Source organism: Muntiacus reevesi, chromosome 1, assembly GCF_963930625.1.
Source record: "Muntiacus reevesi chromosome 1, mMunRee1.1, whole genome shotgun sequence".
Taxonomy (NCBI): domain Eukaryota; kingdom Metazoa; phylum Chordata; class Mammalia; order Artiodactyla; family Cervidae; genus Muntiacus; species Muntiacus reevesi.
Window position 1 is genome coordinate 220,704,147 of NC_089249.1, and position 20,200 is coordinate 220,724,346.

Below are 20,200 nucleotides of genomic sequence, written 5' to 3' on the forward strand. Positions count from 1 at the left end.
AAATTTTAATTTCAGACAATTGACAACACGTATGTCCTAAACACTGCAGGGAGGCAAAAATACTGTCTTATCTGGAACTCAAGTTTAACTGGGCCCCCTGTATATTTGCTAAATGCCATAATCCTACTTGTCCCTCCCCTTTATTTATGCTCATGTCCAGGATTGGCAGCACCATCTCATCTATACCACCAGTGGCTGACACACCCACTCCACCCTGCAGAGAGCCCTTCCTGGCTTGCAGACTGGTGGTTGTGGGGGGTGGGGGAGAGTGTTGCTGGACACCACTGACCTGGTGTGCATTCACCCCAGCCCTGTGGCCATAAGCCTTCCCTCCTCTCACGGCTGGAAGTTTGATCATTCTCATCCTTTACCTCCCAAGAGACCTTCCCTGACTACTCCATCAAAATGCACCTTGCTTCACCCTGCTCCTCCCTTCTCTCCATCTTCACCCCTTCTCCTCTTCCCTCCCCTGAAAGGGACAATAAACATTACTGTTACATAAACTATTTTATTTAAATAAAATCAGGGGCAGACCCTTTCCCCCCATACACACAGGCACATGCATGCACGCACGCACGCCCACGTCCTCCTCCATTTTCCCTCCACCCATGGCCACCTCAAACCTGGCAGTTCTCATCATGACCATCCTGTTTTAACCCTGGGACAGGGAGACAACCTCAATTTGAAGGCCTGCTCCCCACCCCCCACCCCCCATAGTTGATGGCAGCAGCACACAGGCCTAGGCACAAATTCTCCTGTCCAGAGTCCAGCTCTCAGCCCTCCTGGGGTGGGACAGGAGGATCGGTTCCCCAAGGCACCCAGATCCAGTGTAGCTTCCCTGCCTTTCCCCCACACAGCATGGGAGTGCCATCAGACACCTGAAACTGCTCCCTATGGAGGGTGGGTTCCCTCACCGCAGGCCAACCCTGCCCGGTATCAGCAGAGGTTCTGCAGCCAAACCTGAGCATCCCCCAAGAGATCCTGGACTAGGTATGGTTTGGTTTCGAGAAGAGTGAGGGAGAGCAATTGAGCACCAAATTCCCTAACTCCACCCTGTAGAAGAATGCTGAGATTTGGCTCAGCATCCTCTACCCAGAAAAAGTAAACAGACCTAACTCCACAGCAGAAATGGGAAGAGTTTCAGCCGTCAGAACCTCTCTACATCTCCACCCCCCCCCAACATGGACCCACTAGCACCTTGGCAATGTTGGACACAGCCCAGCTGGGGAAACGCAACGCACACAGGAGCCTGTTTGGAGTTGGTAGTGTCCCCTCTGTTGACAATGGGATTGGGCTTCACCTTCTCTGACACCAGTATCCCTCAAGTCCTGCTTTGAGGCACAGGTGGCTTCGGTCATGAGGAGGGAGTACTGAAGGGATGGGTGGTGTCTTCCAGAGGCACACAGTCCTGCAGCACTTCTTACATGTTACCCACAAGGAGGTTGGGACAGAGGATGGGCTGCTGGGCTGCTGGAGGGTTCCGCAGCATCCCAGGAACCACCTGGGAGATGAGTAGGTGGGAGGGGGACCCATCCATTCACTCAAGCTGGGGGGACCAAGATGCTGGGACCCAGATCCAGTGCCCACCTTCTCTGATGCTTTCCCTGTGCCGCCCAGACAAATTTCCCTGAGGGGAAAAACCAGACAGAAATCAGAAAGAGGGCAGCAGACAGACAGACTATGAAGGACCAACACAGGGAAAGGAGATGTCAGAGCCAAAGGTAAGCCTTCTGAAAGGGTAAGGCAAAGAGAGCTGCCACCTGTGGGGGGCAGGGCCAGGTGAGAAAGCCAGGACATATACAACAGACTCAAGACACAGCCAACCTGCCCTCTCTGAGGGAAGCAAGGACCCGAGGAGAGGGAGCTAGGAACCTGCAGGGCCCTCCTTGGGCCAGTGGTGGTATGAATGCATCAGCCACCCTGAGCACGGGGTTACAGGCTGATACTGCGCTGGTGGCGACCTCCACGACCCCCACTCCGAGGACCCAACTCCTGGCCATCTAGACTGGTGTGGTCCGAGAGACCCCGCAGGTGCTCCACGGAATCGCACTTCTGCAGGTCCGAAGCCACAGTGCGCAGGCTCAGCAGGCTCAGCGTGTCGGTGTCCGGGGCAGGGCCAGGCCCCAGGCTAACGCCTTCCTCCAGCCCTCCACCCTCCGCCCCCTCGATGATCCCGCTGTCCGCATCCTCGCCACCATCAGGCCCAGCCTCCGCCCCCACTGGAGAGGAGCGCCTCTGGCCCGGGGTATGAGCAGGCTGGCCCCGGCGCCGCGCATGAATCTGCTCGCTGATTTGCTCCAGGTTGCGCAGGGCGACTGAGTAACGGGTCTTGGCCTGGGCCACCTGCTGCTCCAGCTCTGTCACCTTGGCCTTGTGCTCCTGCAGAGGGAGGGTCAAAGTCAGGTGACCCTTTGGGCAACTGTCTGAGGCCCCTGGAGCTGCCAAGTCCTCTCAAACCATCTGAGATGTCCCGTTCCCAATCTGGGCTCTGCTCATCCCCAACCACTCATCTGCAGTGCAGAACCAACCCTACACAGCCCCTCTCCACTCCTCTTTTTCCTGGGATCCTCCTTCCCCAGCAACCTGCCCTGGTCCTGCGTGACATTCCAGGGCCTTCCTCCTAGGTCTTCATTCCCACCCACTGCTTCTCCTCTTCCCGTTGTTCCCTTTCCCTATCTGGCCAATTCTTCGTTCCCCATTCTCTCTGGTTTCCCCCAATTCTCACTTCTCCTTTACCTCCCTTCTCTGTCAGCATCCATTCTCCAACCCCAACTCCCATTCTGAACATACCTGTCCCACTACACGGGCCTGGTGGACGGCCCAGAGAAACAGACTAGTGTTCCCTCTACCTGCCCTCCCTTCCTAGCCTGCCCCTCTCCCATCCTTCCCCCGACCTCCACCCCCATCCCCCACTCGGCTACCTCCAGGATCTGGCTGAACTGGGCCTTGAGCTCAAAGTAGGGCCGGCTCTTGCCAATGGCGCGGCGGAGGGTCTTCTGCAGGGCCTGAACCCGAGCCTCGGCCTGCTGGCACAGCCGCGTCACCCGCTGGTGCTCCCGCTCACCACGAAGCCGCTCTTCCTCTGCCTCGTTCACCTGGGCCAAGTGGGGCGGAGCACACACATCACTGAACACGGAGCCACTCTCCTGCCCCTACAACCTGCCCAGTCTTGTCACTCCGAATGTTAAACTGTCTACAGAGCCCGGAGACGGCACTGAGCTGCCAAGACGCAAGAGAACCCTGGGTCCTCGCGCCTGCCTACTGTTACCCGCACCACCCGCCACCTCAGCTTTGTTGCTGCCAAGAGGTGCTGAGGTCCTCTAGCCCGCTCATGAGCATGCAGGAAATGTCCATCCATCTGTGACACATCTGCCACATCACGGTTCTCAGAGCTCAACCGTGGGGGTTGGGGGGAGGGAGGAGCCTCACTGGGAGAGCCACAGCTCTGCACTGGGTTCTCCAGGTTTCCATGTCCAAGCAGCTAACAGGCAAGGGCTCCAGCCACCGCATCCAGGAAGACCAAGGAGTCGACCTCACACACACACAGACTCAGCAACCCCTCCCCCAGGGCTGTGTGAGTTCCAGAGGAGTGGAACTCCTGCCCTCATGTGACCCATGGGCCTGGACTAAGGAGGAGCACACAAAAAAGCTTGAGACATGACCACTCATCAGGAGCTGACACTTACTCCTACAAAATAAATGATTGTGTCCCCTCAAAGTTTTTTTTTTAGGTGTTTTGTTTTTGTTTTTTAAATGTGGACCATTTTTAAAGTCTTTATTGAATTTGTTACATTGTTTTATCTTTGGTTTTTTTGGCCACCAGCCATGTGGGATCTTAGCTCCCCCCACCAGGGATCAAACCCATACCTTCTGCACTGGAAGGTGAAATCTTAACCACCAGAGAAGTACACGCCCCACCTCATCCCCCTGCAAAAAAAATTCTTGTGTTGAAATCCTAACCTTAATTTGGGCCCTCTAAGAAGTGATTAACTCAAGAGCAGGGAGCTTTCATGAATGAAATTATCTGCTTTATAAAAGAGGCTTCAAAGAGCTTCCCCAGTCCTTCAGCCATGTTATAATACAGTGAAAAGACAGCTGGCCATATGGGAAGCAAGAAGCGGGCCCTCAGCAAAGACCAAATCTGCCTGTGCCTTGATCTTGAAATGTCCTAGCCTCCAGAAAATAAACTTTTGATGTTTAAGCCACCCAGTCTGTTATTTTGTAGTAAAGCCAAGGGACTAAGACACTTGCTCTTTACAAGGTGAAGGTGGGAGACTAGAGCTGATGCCAGGGATCCTCCCACTCCCCAACCCCCACAAAAGCAACACCAAAGTCTCTCAGTCACGTCCAACTTCAGGCCAGAATACTGGAGTGGGTGGCCTTTCCCTTCTCCAGAGGATCTTCCCAACCCAGGTATCGAACCTAGGTCTCCCACATTATAGGTAGATTCTTTACCATCTGAGCCACAAGGGAATCCCCATAGAAAAGACTGGAAATAATACACAGGGTATACTTCAAAAACCAAGGTACACTGGCAGAGCTCAAAAGCAAGAAAGGTAGAATATTCAGAAAACAGAAACAAAGGGTCACAGCTAAACATAACAAAGGAGAGTTGAATCCAGAGCATTCAGGAATGAACTACTTGAGTCACTCCCACATCTGGAGGCAAAGATTCAAGAAGAGCCAAGAAGGACCTTCTAAGTCAAAAGGAAGTATATATGGGACACACTGGAGGCCAAATAGGGCAGAGAGCTAGGATCAGACTTTTCCTGAAACAGAATCAAAACTGAGGGAAGGGAGGAGCAGAAGACAGACAGAAAGGAGTGAGGAAGGTGACAGGATTCAGGGAAAGCAAACAAAGCACTAGAACTAGCAGAAGGGACCAGCTGGCACTGCCTGGCTCACCTTGCAGGTGGCATGGTTGAGCATCTCCTGCCACGTGGGGTCCAGCCGGTTCTTGTCAGCCATGACGCCCTGCTCAGCCACAAACACCATCTCCCGGGCAGCGTTGTGCATGCTCACAGCCCGCTCATACCGCAGTGCTGCCTTCTGTGTCTCCTGCTGGGCCTGGAAAGGGGGGGTGGGGAAGGATCACCAGGAGAGTGAGCTGCAAAGGACACCTGGCTGCCCACGGAGACCCTCCCTGGGCAAGGACGAGAGAAGGAAAAAGGCCCACTGTAATGTTGGCTTCACCTCGCAAACTGCACTAAGGATAAGTGCTGAGGAAGCAAAATTCTACAAAGAATATGTTGCAAGGGAATAGCTAAGAGAAGAAATACATGTAGAAATAGGACACTGCCAGTGGAGGGCAAAGTGTATAAAATCCAGCACTCTCCAAGGCTGCTGGACTTTTGCCCTAGAGAAAACAAAGAAAATCCACACCTTTTAGTTGGAAGGTGGTTAGTTGATGGTTGAGACCATCAGCTCCAGTCCAGCAGGTAAGCTGAATGAAATAACCAGACAACTGCTTGGAGATATTCATCATAACCATAGTTACCAAACAAAATACTAGATTTTGGGCTAAGTTTTCAGTTACAGAAAACTGGTTAAACAAATAATAGTAAATCTTACATAAGAAAATTTAAGTTCCTAAAAACAATGGCATGGATGGGTAATTCCTGACATGGAACCATGTCCTCAAATAATAGAGATAAAAACACTACAGTGTGATTCCATTTTGGCAGGATATATTAAAAAAAAATTTTTTTAAGAGATTATTTGTGTTGTGTTAATCACATTTTTATTTTCTATGTTTCATGATGTTTTGGTATCTTGGAGGCCTTGCTGGCCCTTCTAGGGCTGCCTAATTTCTAGAGACTAGAACTACTCTGTGAGCACACTTTTTATATGTAAATCCACCAATCTGAAGCCCATCACCTTCTTTATCTAACTCTCTTAAGCCAGTATTTCCCCTGCTCTAAATCAGAAAGGCTAGGTACCAGAAAACTAGAGACCTTCTCCTTGGCCCAGAGCCTGCCTCTGTTATTCAAACTGGTCAATCCTAAATTTGCTCAAAGCTGCCTACCCTGTCTTACCCACATCTTCCCACGAAAACAACAATAAAGGCTCTACAATAAAAGCTCTGAGATAAGCTTTCCCCTCACATTTTCTGCCTCCTCACCCACTCAGGTGCTTCCCCATGTAGTCCTAAATAATCTGACAGGCTCTATTCTCTTAGGAACTAAGTAATAAACTTTTTTAAGGCAGTTGTCTCTGTGTCTGTCACCTTCACACTTGACTAAAACAACTTTCAGATACAAAAATCACAAAACATGCATGAGGTTGAATCTGGGGAAGATTCTGGTTCTCTTGTTTTATTGTTACAAGTTACACTTACAGCCGTCTAACAGTGACACCATATTATTTATATAAAGAAAAATTTTAAAAGAAGGAAAGGGCGTAAACGAGTGGAGAAGTAAGCAAAGAGAGCATGAATCAAAGGGGATACAAGAGGAAAAGATAACTAAAAAAGGTGATCTGTCTCACACCCCATACAGAGACAGAAGACTACAGGGCCAGGCTCTGCATGCAGCCCCCCACTCCAGAATGTGGGTCAGCTGGCCGTACCTCCTTAGCCAGCCGCCGAGCTTCATAGTAGGGCCGGGCCTTCTCAATGCAGCTCCCTAAGTGGGAGCCCTGCGTGTTGAGCTTCCTTGCTGACTCCTGCAGGATCCTCCGGTAGGTGGTTCTGGCCTCCTGGCAAAAGGATAGGGACACGGGCAGAGGGAGGCACGCGCGTGGGCCCTAACCCCTCTTGTTTTTCATACATGCCCCTTCCCTTGCCACTGTACTGAAAGAGGACAGAAAATGATGAAAACACCTCTGGAACCAGCTCAAGAGTGTGAGGAAAAGGAGTATCACTCACATCCAGCTGCAGCTCCACTTGGTTGATTTCCTCGCTGGCCTGGTTCAGATGCTCCAGCTCCTCCTGACAGAGAGAGAGGCAGAAAGTTAGAGCAGTGGAGGAAAGCAGCCTCATATGAACCAGGCAGGGCAGGAACATGGGCACAGAGGGAAAGTCCAGCCAAGTAGCAAAGGGAAGAAATGGAACAGGAGGTCACTATCAAATGCCTTCTTGTCAGAGATCTAGTAACATACAGCCTCTTGTAATCCTCACAATTTCACCTCTATATCAAGTAGTAAACCCCCATTTTAAGGACAAGAGAATTGAGGTTGGAAAACTCCAATGCACACAACACAGTGGCAACAAGTCTGTTGCCATCAGACTGCACCACCACCTCCTTCTCATACTCCAGCCAGGAGTCTCCTCAGAGCTAATGGTCTCTGTCCCAAGCAAGGAGAAACCCCTGGGCCCTACTCACCCGGCATATTTTTACCACACACTTAGATACTCAGCACCATGAAACCTAGAATTTAGAGCACAAAGATGCAGCAGCTCACAGCCCAATAGTAAGCAACAGGCCCTTGGTGGTGTGAGGAGCCATAGGAGAGGGGGGCATGATAAGGGCTGGGAATCAACAGGAGAGCCGGTGATCGGGGCAGGCAGGCTGTCAGGAGAGAAGCCAGAGAGGCTGGGGCACAGGGACACGATACTCGGACTTCTCCCAACGGCAGGGGCAACCCCTCAGAGCTTGATGCCCCCGGTGGTTTAGGAAGGCAGACTTGGGCAATGTAGGGAAAGCTTGGAGGGGCCAGAGAGACAAAAGTGGAGGTTGTCTGTAGTACTTCAGGTGGGAGAGGAGAGGGCAGATCCCTGAGAAATCCAGGATGCAAAATCATTAGGACTTCGTGACAATTAAGGTCAAGATTAGGGAAGAACACGTGGTTCAAGAGACCTCTAACTGCTTGGGCAGTGGTGACAGGACCCCAGGCCCCCACAGAGTAGATCCTATGGCAAGGAGGGAGAGCCTCAGGAAGAAGTTCACCAGTCACACTGGCCTGAACTCCTCACTGGCCCCAGGTGCTGGCAAAAGACGCAAAAGCCACCCGTGTCTTTCAGTGGCAAGGAGGGTGCTGGCCGTGAGTATCCTCCCCTCCCCTTGGTCAAGTTCCTGGGGCCCAGGGAGCCAATGACACTCCCAAGGAGGAGCAGTGCCTGGAGAGATGCCTGGTGCTCAGCTATAGCTTCCTCCTCCAGGAGCCCTGGACAGGCCAGCAGTAGCCAGCCTGGTGTCTGCTTGCTGCCCATGGCCAAGCCCTACATTCCACCTGCACCGGGCAGTGAGGAACGCTGCCATCACTGCTCCTGCATACTTCACTTGGCCCTTTCAAAAGCCCACTGTGTGATCTTTCAGTCCTTTTATTTCTGTACCTCACCTCAAGCTCTAAAAGATTTGAGTCAGCAAGTAAGAATGCAAGAAATCAAGTTATATGCTCTAATTACAGTATAAGATAGAACACAAAGGAGGAAACATACAACAAAACCAGGAACAATCATATGAAAATACACATGCTCACAACAATGTAGACTCTGCCTCAAAAAGGACCACAAACTTGTCTCTAAACTTTTCAGAACAGAGATATCTGACAGAAATATAATGTGAGCCTTATGTGAAATTTTTAGTTTTATAAAAGCCACATTTGTAAAAGAAAGAAAACCACCAAGATGAAATTTTAACAGTACATTTCATTTAACTCAGTATATCTAAAATAATAACAGTTTCAACCTGTTATCGACATAAAATAATAATTACCAATATTGTAACTTTTTTTTTTTAAACCATGGCTTTGAAATCCACATGCATCTGACCTTAGAGCACACCTTAGCGTAGATAGTCGCATGTGGCTCCTGTACTGGTCTGTGTAGATCTAGAAGCTAGTGCACAAGATCCACTGGCCACTGTGGCAAACAGGCAGCCGGCATGGCTCAGAGAACCCCAGAAGAAGCCTGGGGCAGTGCCAACACCACCCTACACACACAGTCCTGAGTTTCACAGGGCCTTCCTGACAAGAACGTCACTTTCAGCTAATGAGATCACCACAAAGAAATTGTCAGAAAGGACAATTCCTGTCTGGGTGAGAGGGAACTGGGCCCTCTTTGCGCTCTGCTTTCTGTGGCTGGACTTGGCCCACAGGGGGTTTCAGATAATCTAAGGGAGGAGATGACCAGTCCTTTCAGCAGTTCCCACTGGAATACTCTCTACCTCAACCCATTCACATTTGACAGACAAGAGACAATAGGGCAGGGAATCAGGGATGGAGTTGGGACCCAGAACCTGACCTATGATCTGGATTTCTGCTACTGTCGATTACATTCCTAAGACTACTGATGTCCTTAGATGGATGCCTCAAAGACAGGTGTACCACCACCTAAGAAAACCACCTAGTCCTGTTAAGATAATAATAATTTGGGGGAGAAGAGGAAGAGGTGGGTAAAAGGCACCTATAACGTTCCTCTGAGTGAACCAAGGTCTAAGACAGGATCCCATTTGATTCCACAGCCCAAAGCATTCTCAGACCCTGACAAGATCATCAGAGGAGTGAATGGCAAGTCATCGTCACTAGAAAGAAAACAAAAGACTTTGGCTCATGGTCTACAGAAGCAGGCATGTATGTCTTTCTACACTGAAACTTGTACCCATGAAGCACGTCCAGCAATTTAAAAAGGCTTCCTATTGACTCTGAGGTCTGCTCCTTAGAGTCACAAAGCTCTAACAGGACAAGGAGACTGGTGAGAGAGCAGGCTGGAGGGCAAAGGGTTAGGGGATGAGGGTAGCCAGGCTGAGGCAGACCCAGGGCAAAGCACAGCAGGAAGCCAACAAGCACCCAGGGCTATGCTTTTGGCCACTGGCGACACATTCCATTTGGCCTGCTGCACCAGGGACTCCTGGCACCTGACTGAAATCGAATTCAAGGAGGATGAAGCCTGAGTCAGCATTCACCATCCATCAGTGAGCCTGCAGCCCGCAGGGAGGGTGACCTTCCCGGAGCACACCAGGCTGATGCCCAGGATGCCAGGCCACTGAGTCAAAGGCAGTTAGGAGACAGATGCTGTTGCCCAACTTGTGCAAGCCATTAAAACACTCAAGCCCAAAATGAAGTATAATCTTATTGTACACCTGAAATGTATATAATACCCTAAATCAAATATTGATATATCTTGATTTTAAAAAAAAACCCAAGTCCACAGTCAGTCAGGAGGACTGGGGTGATCCATGACCTAAAGACTTAGAAATAAAGTAAAAATGACCTCCAAAGCAAGCTAAACTAAACATTTCAGACAATCCAGAGATTGCAAAGTCACTCTGAGGAGGAGGAGGTGAATGAGGAAAGAAATGTGTCCATCACAAAGAGGGCTGAGAAAGGTCATAGGAGAGAAGACCCAGGCCCATCCCAGTACTACCCTCCTCTATTCCTTCCTGTCACTGGGACCCTGCCTCTCAGAAAGCTAAGGCCCAGCCTGGAAGCCTCAGAAAAACTGTGCTGAGGTCAAGGCACACAGAGACATCCAGTGGACTTCCCTGGGATGAGCACACTTCAGGTAGGCCTACAGCTGGCAACCACCTGGCTTCCCTCCAACTTCCAGAAGGATTCTAGACAACTTCCAGACAAGAAGGCACAAGCTGCCTGTCTGCCAAGAATCCCCATTCCCCACGCCAGAAAGAGCCTGGCCCTAAAGGACCATTTCTGGGAGTTCCAGAAAATATGTGAAGAGGGTCTCCATTGTTGGGCTATCCTTGGATCAGTGGACTCGCCCAGGCCACCAGTCATAACTTCTCACCCCAAACAAGAGAAGAATGTCTGGCCGAAGCTCAGGAACAAGTGTTTCTAAACTTCCCTGGTAGGTACTGATGGATCTGTGGGTAGAAACCCACTGAATGCACCAATCTATTTAAAGTGCTAAAACACAGGATCAGGATAACATGATCTTGCACACTGTCAACACTACAGTGTTGCCAACACTACAAAGAACAACAACACTGTAGTGTTGCCAACACCACAAAGAAACTCAAAAGATACATACGCAATGTCTTTCTCATCTAGAAGAGCCCAAACCCAGATCTGAAGGCTACCAGTCTTCACCATGAAAGGCGCTCCTCACATCAAGCTGCCTCTCCCACACAGCAAGAAGACGCTGCATCTCTGCTGAGGCCAGAGAACTACACCAGTCTCATCAGCGAGGGAGGCCTCTAAAATAAGACCTTGCCTCCCTACATAACCTACAACATTCCACAATGTGCCTCTTGGTTTAGCAAGAGAGACTAGGGTCCTCCTGTCCCTCTTGCTTCATTAACACTGAAAGCTCACTGAAGGCAAGGTGAATCTTACTCTCGCTCAATATTCTCAGACCCTTACAGAGTTCACCCAATACAACTGTCGATGATGATGGAAATGTTCTACATCTGCCCTGCCAGCAACACCTGAGGAACTGCATTTTTTTTTTATTGATTCTTAACTGAATTTAAATATCCACATGTAGCTAGTGACTACTTTATTGAACAGCGCAGCATGAAAGCTGCCTTTTCACACCACCACTTTTGCCTGTGTAGGCAATGGAAAAATACACAGGAGCAGAAGCGACTGAGCAAAGAAATCACAACTGATTCTCCTCTTGAGTGGAACAAGGAATGATGCAGAGGGGAATATGAAGGATATCAACAGGCCCTCCTCCCTGACAAACAGAGATCTCTTTCTCAAAGCAAGACCTACAGACTTTCATCAAAGACAGGCAAGAGAGTTTGCAAAAGAAAAGAATCACAGGACAGGGTCAGAGCAGAGCGCAAAGAGCTGTGCAAATAAGCTAGACCAAGCTTCCATGTTACAAATGAAGAAAAGGAGGCTTGAAAAGGTTATGTAACTTACAAGAAAATCACAAATCATAGGGCTAGAAGAGGCTTGAATCTCAGCCCAAGGCTTTTTTTTTCACTACAACTTGTTTCCTAGGCGGACAACAAATCTATATAGAACTAGGAGGAGAAATTGAGTTGTTTTCAATACAATGCCCATGAAACAGAGCAGAAATAAATTACTGACTCATGCCAGTAAACAAATGGCTCACCACTGCTACACTATCAGCACAGACAGTTTCCCCACACATGTCCCAGGAAACTCCACCAAGAGAAAGCAGGAAGGATGCTAGGAGTAGCTTTGAAACCTTCCTGACTCACTAAAGTAGCCTAATAAAGGTCTGTTGACAGAGAAGCCCAGGAATGAGAGCGCTGGGAGGCTCTTGCTCACCTGCAGAGGTGTGAATCACTGCCACTTCAGAATCTGTGGGATGCCACCATACCAAACGGCAGACTCAGGCCCCAAACATACAGGAGCACCCCGCTCTCACCTACCTGAACAGCTTCTCCAGGGAACTCTTCCCTGCCACTGTCCAGAAACACCACAATCCAGCCTCAGCTGGTCATGCATCTACTGGATGTGCGGCCTGTCCTCCTCCTCCACGGCCTCCTTCACCAAGTTCTGCCCCTCTACCAACTAGTAAATGCTTCAAGGCAACAGATCAGCTCCTCCACTCGTTTGATTGACCCAGCATCCTCAAAGCAAGAAATCTGTATTATGAAAGATTGACCGCACCTGATATAACTGTCTGCACACATCAGATTTCGTTACAGGCCTAAGCCTGGTGCCACCTTTGTAAGACATGAAAAGTCTCACCTTTCACAAATAAGAATGTCCCTGGGAGGCAATGATAAGAAAGCAGGAGAGGGGGAAAGATCCAAAATTGCCTCCAATCTCAAATACATCTTCTCTCACATCCCATTCCAAATACGCCAAGGGGGTTGTTGAGCCCCTTGGCGTATTTGGAAAAGAAACAACAGTTCTACTCTCTTCTGACCTAAAGTGTGCTTCCTACACCTACTGCCAATTTGTCACTTCAATTTATCAGTAAAGCCAGCAGCAACACATCCCAGGCACTCAGGTCCAGCCTCTCTCTGTACTCCCACCCACACAACTTTTAGCACTTGTGACACTACACTGCAATGATTTGTTGACAATCGTTTTCCTTTCCTGCCCCAGTGCACTGGGAAAAGAGTAAGTCTAACTCATTTATCTGACAGTTCTTCAGAAAAGCTAGAATCTAATTTCCCTGTCCTCCCCCAGCTCAGTCTTCTCACCTGTATTCTAGGATCCAGTTCTTCTTCTTCTCTTGGGGACAATTTGGCTTCACTGCTGTTGCTTCCGCCTCCTCCAGGCTCCTCTGCAACTGGGCTCCGAGGGACTTCATCCTCTACAACCTCAGGCCGAAGCTCCCCTTGTGGGGTCTCCCGCCCCCCTGGAATCTCCCTGAGTTCAGCCATGCTGGCAGGGAGAAGGCACAGCCCTAAGCATAAAAGAGGACTGACATGCTGGGACCAGGGCCCCAGCTTGGGGCTTCCTGGGCTCTGAGTGGCAAGAGGGTTTCTCTTCTCAAAGGGTGGAAACAGGACACAAGAAGAACCTCAGACTCGGTTAGAGGCCGAGATTCAAGTGGCCAGTGGGGTCCCAAGAGCTATAGCTTTGTATATGCAAAAGTCCTTCCCTCCCCGTCACAGGGAGTCCACCAGGAGAGACCCGGAGCAATAGCTCCGAGGCGGGGGGCAAAGGGGGCCTGGATCCTGGGCCGAGGCCTGCGAGGAGGAGCACCATTCGGGAGGGCGGAGGCAGGCGCCTCCAGGCTGTGGTGGCAACTGGAGAGAGAAGGCTGGGCCTGAGCAGAGGCTGCTGGCTAAGAGTTTCTGAGGAGCTGCAGGGGAAACAATGGCCAAGTACACGATCAGCATTCGAACGTCGGCTACCAGCCTCTTTCCATCCCTCAGCCTCCCAAGGACTTTACTACCTTCCTCCCACACCTCCACATTCCGACCAACCCCCTCAACTCCTTTCCCGCGTCCCAGGATCTCTGGCCCCAGCCCCTCCCCCACCAGCTCCTTCCAGACGTCCCTCCGCATCCTAATCCTCTTCATCATTTCCCCCAACCCTTCCCCAGCCCGCGTCATTCCACCCCAGTCTGGCTTTGCAAATCACCTTTTAACCCCCAGCCCCACCCCACCTCCTCTTCTCTCTCCAATTCTGCGGACAACCCGAGCCTCGCATCTCCAACCCCCGCTCTTCCTAAATCAGAAGGACCCTGGCTGGCCGCAAGCCTCCTACACAGCCAGGCGCAAAGCCCGCCCTCTGTTCGACTTTACCTCAGTTTACCTTCCCGTGCGCGGATCTCCGCTGCAAACAATCTTCCCCCGCCCTCCCCGCAACAAGCTGGTCCAACCAAATACAACGAGGCCGAAAGGAAGCGGAAATACATCATCCTGTTAAAAAAACGCCTTTCTTCCCTCTCGCCCCTCCCTCTCACGCTCTCCTGCTAACCAGGTCACGTCTGGATTCCTCAACGCTCATCTTCTCCTGGCCTTCGGTTTCCGTACAAAATGGTGTCTCACGGCGCTTGACTCTCACCTTACATTGCCTCCAGCCCTTCCTCTACCACTGATAAATGAAACTGAAATACGGGAGGGTTGTGCCGAGGAAAACTACGGAGGATAATGGAAGTCGAGAGATCCTGGTAAATAGGGAAAGGTTGGAAATTAAACGGAGATTAGACAATTGCCTCAAAAAGAGTGCTGCCATCTTGCTTTACGGTGCAGGGTTCCGGCTGCACCCAAAACCGTTTCCGGCCTCGCCCGGGAAGTCGAAAGTGGTCTTGTGGGCATCCCGCAGCGGTGGCACTTGTCTGCTGGAGTCTGGCTTCAGCGGACTGTGCTCCGGGGAAGATGGGTTGTTTTTTCAGAAGTAACTCCCCTTATTCAAGTGATAGGGTTTCCCTGGTGGCTCAGATGGTAAAGAATCTCCCTGCAATGCGGGAGACCTGGGTTCAATCCCTGGGTTGGGAAATCCCCTGGAGAAGGGGATGGCAACCCACTCCAGTATTCTGGCCTGAAGAATTCCATGAACTGTATATAGTCCATGGAGTCGCAAAGAGTCAGACACGACTGAGTGACTTTCACTTTCACTTTAAGGGACTTCCCTGGTGGTCCAATGGCTAAGACCCTGACCTCCCAATACAGAGGGCCCAAGTTCAATCCCTGATCAGGGAGCTAGATCCACATGCTGCAACCAAGAGTTCGGGATTCCCTGGTGGCTCAGACAGTAAAGCGTCTGCCCACAATGCGGGAGACCCCGGTTCTATCCCTGGCTTGGGCAGATCTGGAGAAGGAAATGGCAACCCACTCCAGTACTCTTGCCTAGAAAATTCCATGGATGGAGGAGCCTGGTGGGCTAAAATCCATGGGGTCGCGAAGAGTCTGACACGACTGAGTGACTTCACTCTCACTTTCTTATTCAAGTGAAGTCAGTGGTTCCCTTAGTTAGTAACAAAGTCTAAATGGCAGCTCTGATATGTAAATCTCACTTGCCGGCGTCCTCCCCATGGCTCTGGCGCTGCACTTCGCCATCACCTCCCCGAACCAGGCACTGTCCCACTGAACGTCGTTGCAGTGGTATCGCCGATTAATCCGTGAGCACTGATTAGAAGTTTTGTTAACTGAATTCAGTGCTATCGTGCACTCTGTTCAAAAGCCCACGAGGAAGAGGAGTTTGTTACATGGTTTTGTGTATCAGTGAAAGGACCTGACCTAAGTCACCACTTCTCAGTGTCACCAGGAGAGACCTGAAAGGAGGGCTTCAGGTTGGAAGGTTTACTTTTGCTAAAGACTTAACTTCCTCTGAGGTGAAGAAGTCAAATGGGCTGAATTTTCCGTCTTCCCTTGTGCATCCCTCCCTCCATCCCTTCACCCCATGAATAACCATGTTAAAAAAAAAAAACAAAAAAAAAAAACATTTTTTTTAAGAAGTAGACCCAAATATATTTTTAAGTAATTTAAAAGTGATTTTCTTCCCCCCAAATTGGAATTATATTTTTTAAATTCCAGAATTGACTTTTCTCCAGTGAATCAGTGAGACCCTAAGTAGCAATTCTAAGTAGATAAATCTGATAGATAATAATGTCTTATATCATACTCCTGTTTGTTATTAAGGTGCCATACAAAAACCATGAAAATTACATACAGAAATCATAAATTGCCTGCTAATTTCTTTAATTTTGTAAAACTGGAGCTTCACTGTAATCATTCAGTTTTACCTACCATCTTCTGTGTGTGCTATCCTGAGTTTTCTGAACCTTTCCTATTCAACACTGCTATAATATCTATAATCTTTATATCTTGTCCTACAGCTTCTTTTCCCTGTGTGTTCATTCCTTAGCAGTCATGAGTTTCAAGTCGTCATATATCTCTTGCGTTTGGTGGGAAAACACCTTGAACACACATAGTACCCAGACTGCCCCTAGATCACATCCTGAAGTTCAGTTGCCTCCCTGATGTCTCCACTGACCTATCCTTGGGTTAACTGTCACTCACTGGGAGCAAAAGTGATATCATCATGTCTGTGTGCCTGGTAAGTCACCTCTGACTCCGTGCTACCCTATGGACCATAGCCCACCAGGCTCCTAGGTCAGTGGAATTCTCCAGGCAAGAATACTGGTGTGGGTTATCATGCCCTCCTCCAGAGGATCTTCCCAACCCAGGTATCGGAACGGTGTCTCGTCTCCTACTTTGGCAGGCAGGTTCTTTACCACTAGTGCCACCTGGGGAGCCCCTCATCATGTATGGATTGTAATGTAATCCGCAGAAGTTTTTCTGCTAGGTTTGGATAATGTTTCAGGTGGAAAGAGGTTAGGGAGAGCTGTGCACTGGCTTGTTTTATTGAGGCCAGTATAAACATTATGAGTTTTTTTTGTTTGTTTGTTTTTTCAGAGCAGCACTATCCAATAGACCTACCTGCAGTGATGGAAGTGTTTTATATTAGCTCTGTGCCATATGTAAGCTGAACATTTGAAATGGACCTAGTATTATTAAGTAAGCGCATTTTTAAGTTTAATTTAAACAGCCATGTGTAGCTATTGATTCCATTATTGGACAGCATGATTCTAGAGCATGCCTTTCCTATGTAATCTTTTCCAGGCAGGTAGTGAACCACTGTCTGTGACAAAACAAATATCTCTCACTCTCCACTCTCCTTTCTCTCATCTCTATTTCCTCACCTCTTGTTTATTTCTATAGTCTGACTTCTGCTCCTGCCACAGAAATGGCAGGGATAAGCTCTGAGTATCACCAAGTGACTGACATCTGACAATGGGTTGTTACTTCTCTCTCATCCTTCTTTAGCTTCTGAGTCACCCTTGTCCTGAGTTTCCTCTTTTTCCCTGACCTATTGGTTAATTCCTTTGTATAGTATGTTTACTGAGTGTCTGCTACATGCCAGGAGTTTGTTTGTATGTAGCTTGTAGTCTGTGCTGTCATTTTATAAATTGGTGATATTCAAACTAATCAACTCAGAAATATATTTTACCTTGCAACTTGGTATACATATATGTATGTAAATATATTCATAACAAAACTTTCAAAAGAATTTCAGTTTTCAAAAGAAGATCTTTGTTTGCAGCTGCAATAGGTCTTTGTTGCTGCATGTAGGCTTCCTCTAGTTTTGGCAAGAGGGGGCTACTCTTCCTTCAAGTATGCAGGCTTCTCATTTCAGTGGCTTCTCTTGTTGCGGCACATGGGCTTTAGGTGCATGGGCTTCAGTAGTTGCATCACGCAGTTTCAGTAGTTGTGGGACAGGGGCCCAGTTGCCCCATGGCAATGAGTGAGAGGAATCTTCCTAGACCAGGATTCAAATCCATGTGCCCTGCATTTGCAGGTGGACTTCCAACCCCTGCACCACCAAGGAAGGCCCAGGAAAAGGTCTTTACTTAATATGCAAAGCACATTAATATTTGTTTTACTGTTTTTTTTAATGCTTGTGGAGACCTATTCTGTTAATTTCATGAGCCACTCACAGTTTGAAAATCCTGCCCTAAATGTCAGTTCTTTCCAGGCCCTGATACTAGCCTCTGACCTTCTTATGTAGCCTAATTTCTCTGAAAGCCCTCACCCAAGTACATGGCTCCGATTCCTACCCATGGCTACTGCTCCTTCCTTGCAACTCTGTCTCTACCTAGAATCCCCACAGATCAGATTCTGAGATCCAGCAGCTTCTCAGACCAATGGCCAGTCCATGGCTGCCTCTCACTCATTGCACACAAGTCTGATGCCATCCCCTTTTCCCAAATCCTGCTGCTTCTCCTATATTTAGTTGGTTGGTGAATGATTTTAATCATCAACCTATTTACTCCAAACCTAGAAGACATCTTAAATGAATCCTGCTGTCTTCACTCAGCATCACATTAAGTATCTCAGTATCTGGAGGTGAGACACCTTCTCTCCATTTCATTGCCATTGCTTCAGCTTAGAACCTCCTCACCTCCCATATAGATAATATACTCAAGAATCTTCTAAATTAACTCTACAGAATAGAGCTTGGAGCAATGATAACTAATTTCTGTATCCACACTGTTCAGTATAGTAGCCACTAGCCAGGTGAGGGGTGCTTGAGAACTTAAAATGTGGCCAGTGCAACTGAGAAACTGAAATTTTAATTTCAATTTCAATAACCATATGTGATTAGTGACTAATACACTGGACAGCACAATTTCAACGTTCTCCCCATTACAAGTGTACCCCCTTCCAGTCCCTGACACAAATAACTAACCCCTGTTGTCTAATGAATGAAATATAAAAATATGAAAGTCATATAAAGATGTTAGTAACACCACCAATTACTAAGTAGTATCACAAGTCATCTCTTTCTCAATGAAATAAAGTTTTCTCATAAATTACTTTTAATTTCTTCAAATAATGTTACCTTCATGTTTAAAAACTACCCTTTTTTAGTTTGTTTTTTTCACCAAGAGAAACTACCTTCTATGTTGATTTTTTCTTACTATAAGTCAAATATTTAATAAATAGCACCATCAATTGCTAATGAAATGTTTTAGTTGACTGATGTGTAGTGATAGAAAGCAGATCAGTGGTTGCCTAGGGGAGTGGTGGATTACAAAGTGGTACACAGAAATCCGTGGGTAGTGGATGTGTTCTCTATCTTGATTGTTGTGAGGATATAATTTGTGTATGTCAGAAGTTTTCAAACCATACATTTCAATATCTGAAATTTTGTATGTCAATTATAAAGCTGTTTTTAAAAAAAAAAAATCTGGCTGAATACTTGCCGCTCTTAGAAATACATAGTGTAGAGTCCACTAATACAGATGGATAAAAGGGAGAGCCTTTACTCAAATCCAAGAATTATTTCTACCCTTGTTAAATCTACTGGGTCTTCCAGAAGTAAATTATTTTCCCTGATTTGCTCATATAATTTGACAATAAAAACAGCAAACACTTATGCAATGTTTATCTTGTACCAGGCACCAAGTTCTGAGTAGTTTATAATCTATCTATTCATTTGATCCTCATGACAACCAACTGAGGTATATTGTACTTCCATTTTTACAATTGAGGGACTGGAGGTTAAATAACTTGATCGAGTTTAGCAGAGTTGGAGAGAACAGATTGGAAAGTCAGATTGGAACAGATAGAAAAGGGTATTAATGTCATATCAGGAGCGTAAATTTTATGTAATGGTTAATACAAACCTTGACAGTTTTTTAGCAGGAGTATGACACAGCCAGAGATTATTTTAGGGCAATTCACCTGGCAGTTCACAGCCATATTCCCCAGTGCGTAGAACACCACTTGGCATATGGTAGGCCCTCCATAAATATTTTGAATATTTATGGAACTGTGTTGGGAGTTGTCCCATTTATTGATATAAATTTGTAGGGAAAGAAACATTTGGATTCAATATTTTCAAACTGACAAATATGCCCATAACTTTATTCTTGACCTTCTAACTTTCTCTCACTACACTCATTATTATAGTTCCAATTATCATTTCCATCTATAATGACTCCCCATAAGAAACTCCCAAAATATACCTTCCTGTATTTCCCTTCATTGTTTGAGTTCTTCTCTCCATAGCTTCACAAAAGAAAGTTATGTAATCCAACTCTCTTTCATATGACGGTGTGTCAAATCTGTGCGCAGTCATCATGTACAGGTTTCTCTTTTCCAGGTCTCAGCCCATTCAATCATGTATCTGTCACCATCCTAGTTACCCCTCTGGAACTAACCAGTGTCACTTAAACACATGACATCAATACTGACCAGTGAGTCCAGAAATATCCTAATTAGTCCATTTCCTTGCCTTCAAAAGCTTTGGAGTTATCCTCAGATGATAAAGAATCTGTCTGTCTTTCAGGAGACCTGTGTTCAATCCAGGGGTGGGGAAGATCCCCTGGGGGAGAGCATGGCAACCCACTCCAGTT

General features: G+C 47.8%; 1 protein-coding gene across 2 annotated transcripts; it reads right to left on the reverse strand.

The window, feature by feature from the left end:
* Window positions 1–488: 488 nt before the first annotated feature.
* Window positions 489–14,172, reverse strand: SH3BP5L (SH3 binding domain protein 5 like). 2 transcript variants are annotated; one of them, XM_065918374.1, is made up of 7 exons: window positions 14,079–14,172; window positions 13,026–13,633; window positions 6,866–6,928; window positions 6,568–6,696; window positions 4,906–5,067; window positions 2,922–3,095; window positions 489–2,379 (listed from the first exon to the last, which is right to left on the reverse strand). In XM_065918374.1, exons 2-7 carry the CDS (start codon window positions 13,206–13,208, stop codon window positions 1,933–1,935), a joined length of 1,158 nt encoding a protein of 385 aa, XP_065774446.1. In that variant the 5' UTR covers window positions 13,209–13,633; window positions 14,079–14,172; the 3' UTR covers window positions 489–1,932. The 2 variants fall into 2 exon arrangements, with proteins under 2 accessions (XP_065774446.1, XP_065774447.1); XM_065918375.1 differs by having other exon boundaries at window positions 14,089–14,159.
* Window positions 14,173–20,200: the final 6,028 nt, after the last annotated feature.

What these genes read in the sequence shown, in the direction of transcription:
- SH3BP5L (XM_065918374.1), bottom strand. Translation starts at nt 13,208, where the DNA reads ATGGCTGAACTCAGGGAGATTCCAGGGGGGCGGGAGACCCCACAAGGG. An exon ending in CTCGGCGGCTGGCTAAGGAG is followed by an intron (nt 5,068 to 6,567) that starts GTACGGCCAGCT and finishes CCCCCTTTCCAG; the next exon opens with GCCCAGCAGGAGACACAGAA. An exon ending in TCAACCATGCCACCTGCAAG is followed by an intron (nt 3,096 to 4,905) that starts GTGAGCCAGGCA and finishes CACTTGGCCCAG; the next exon opens with GTGAACGAGGCAGAGGAAGA.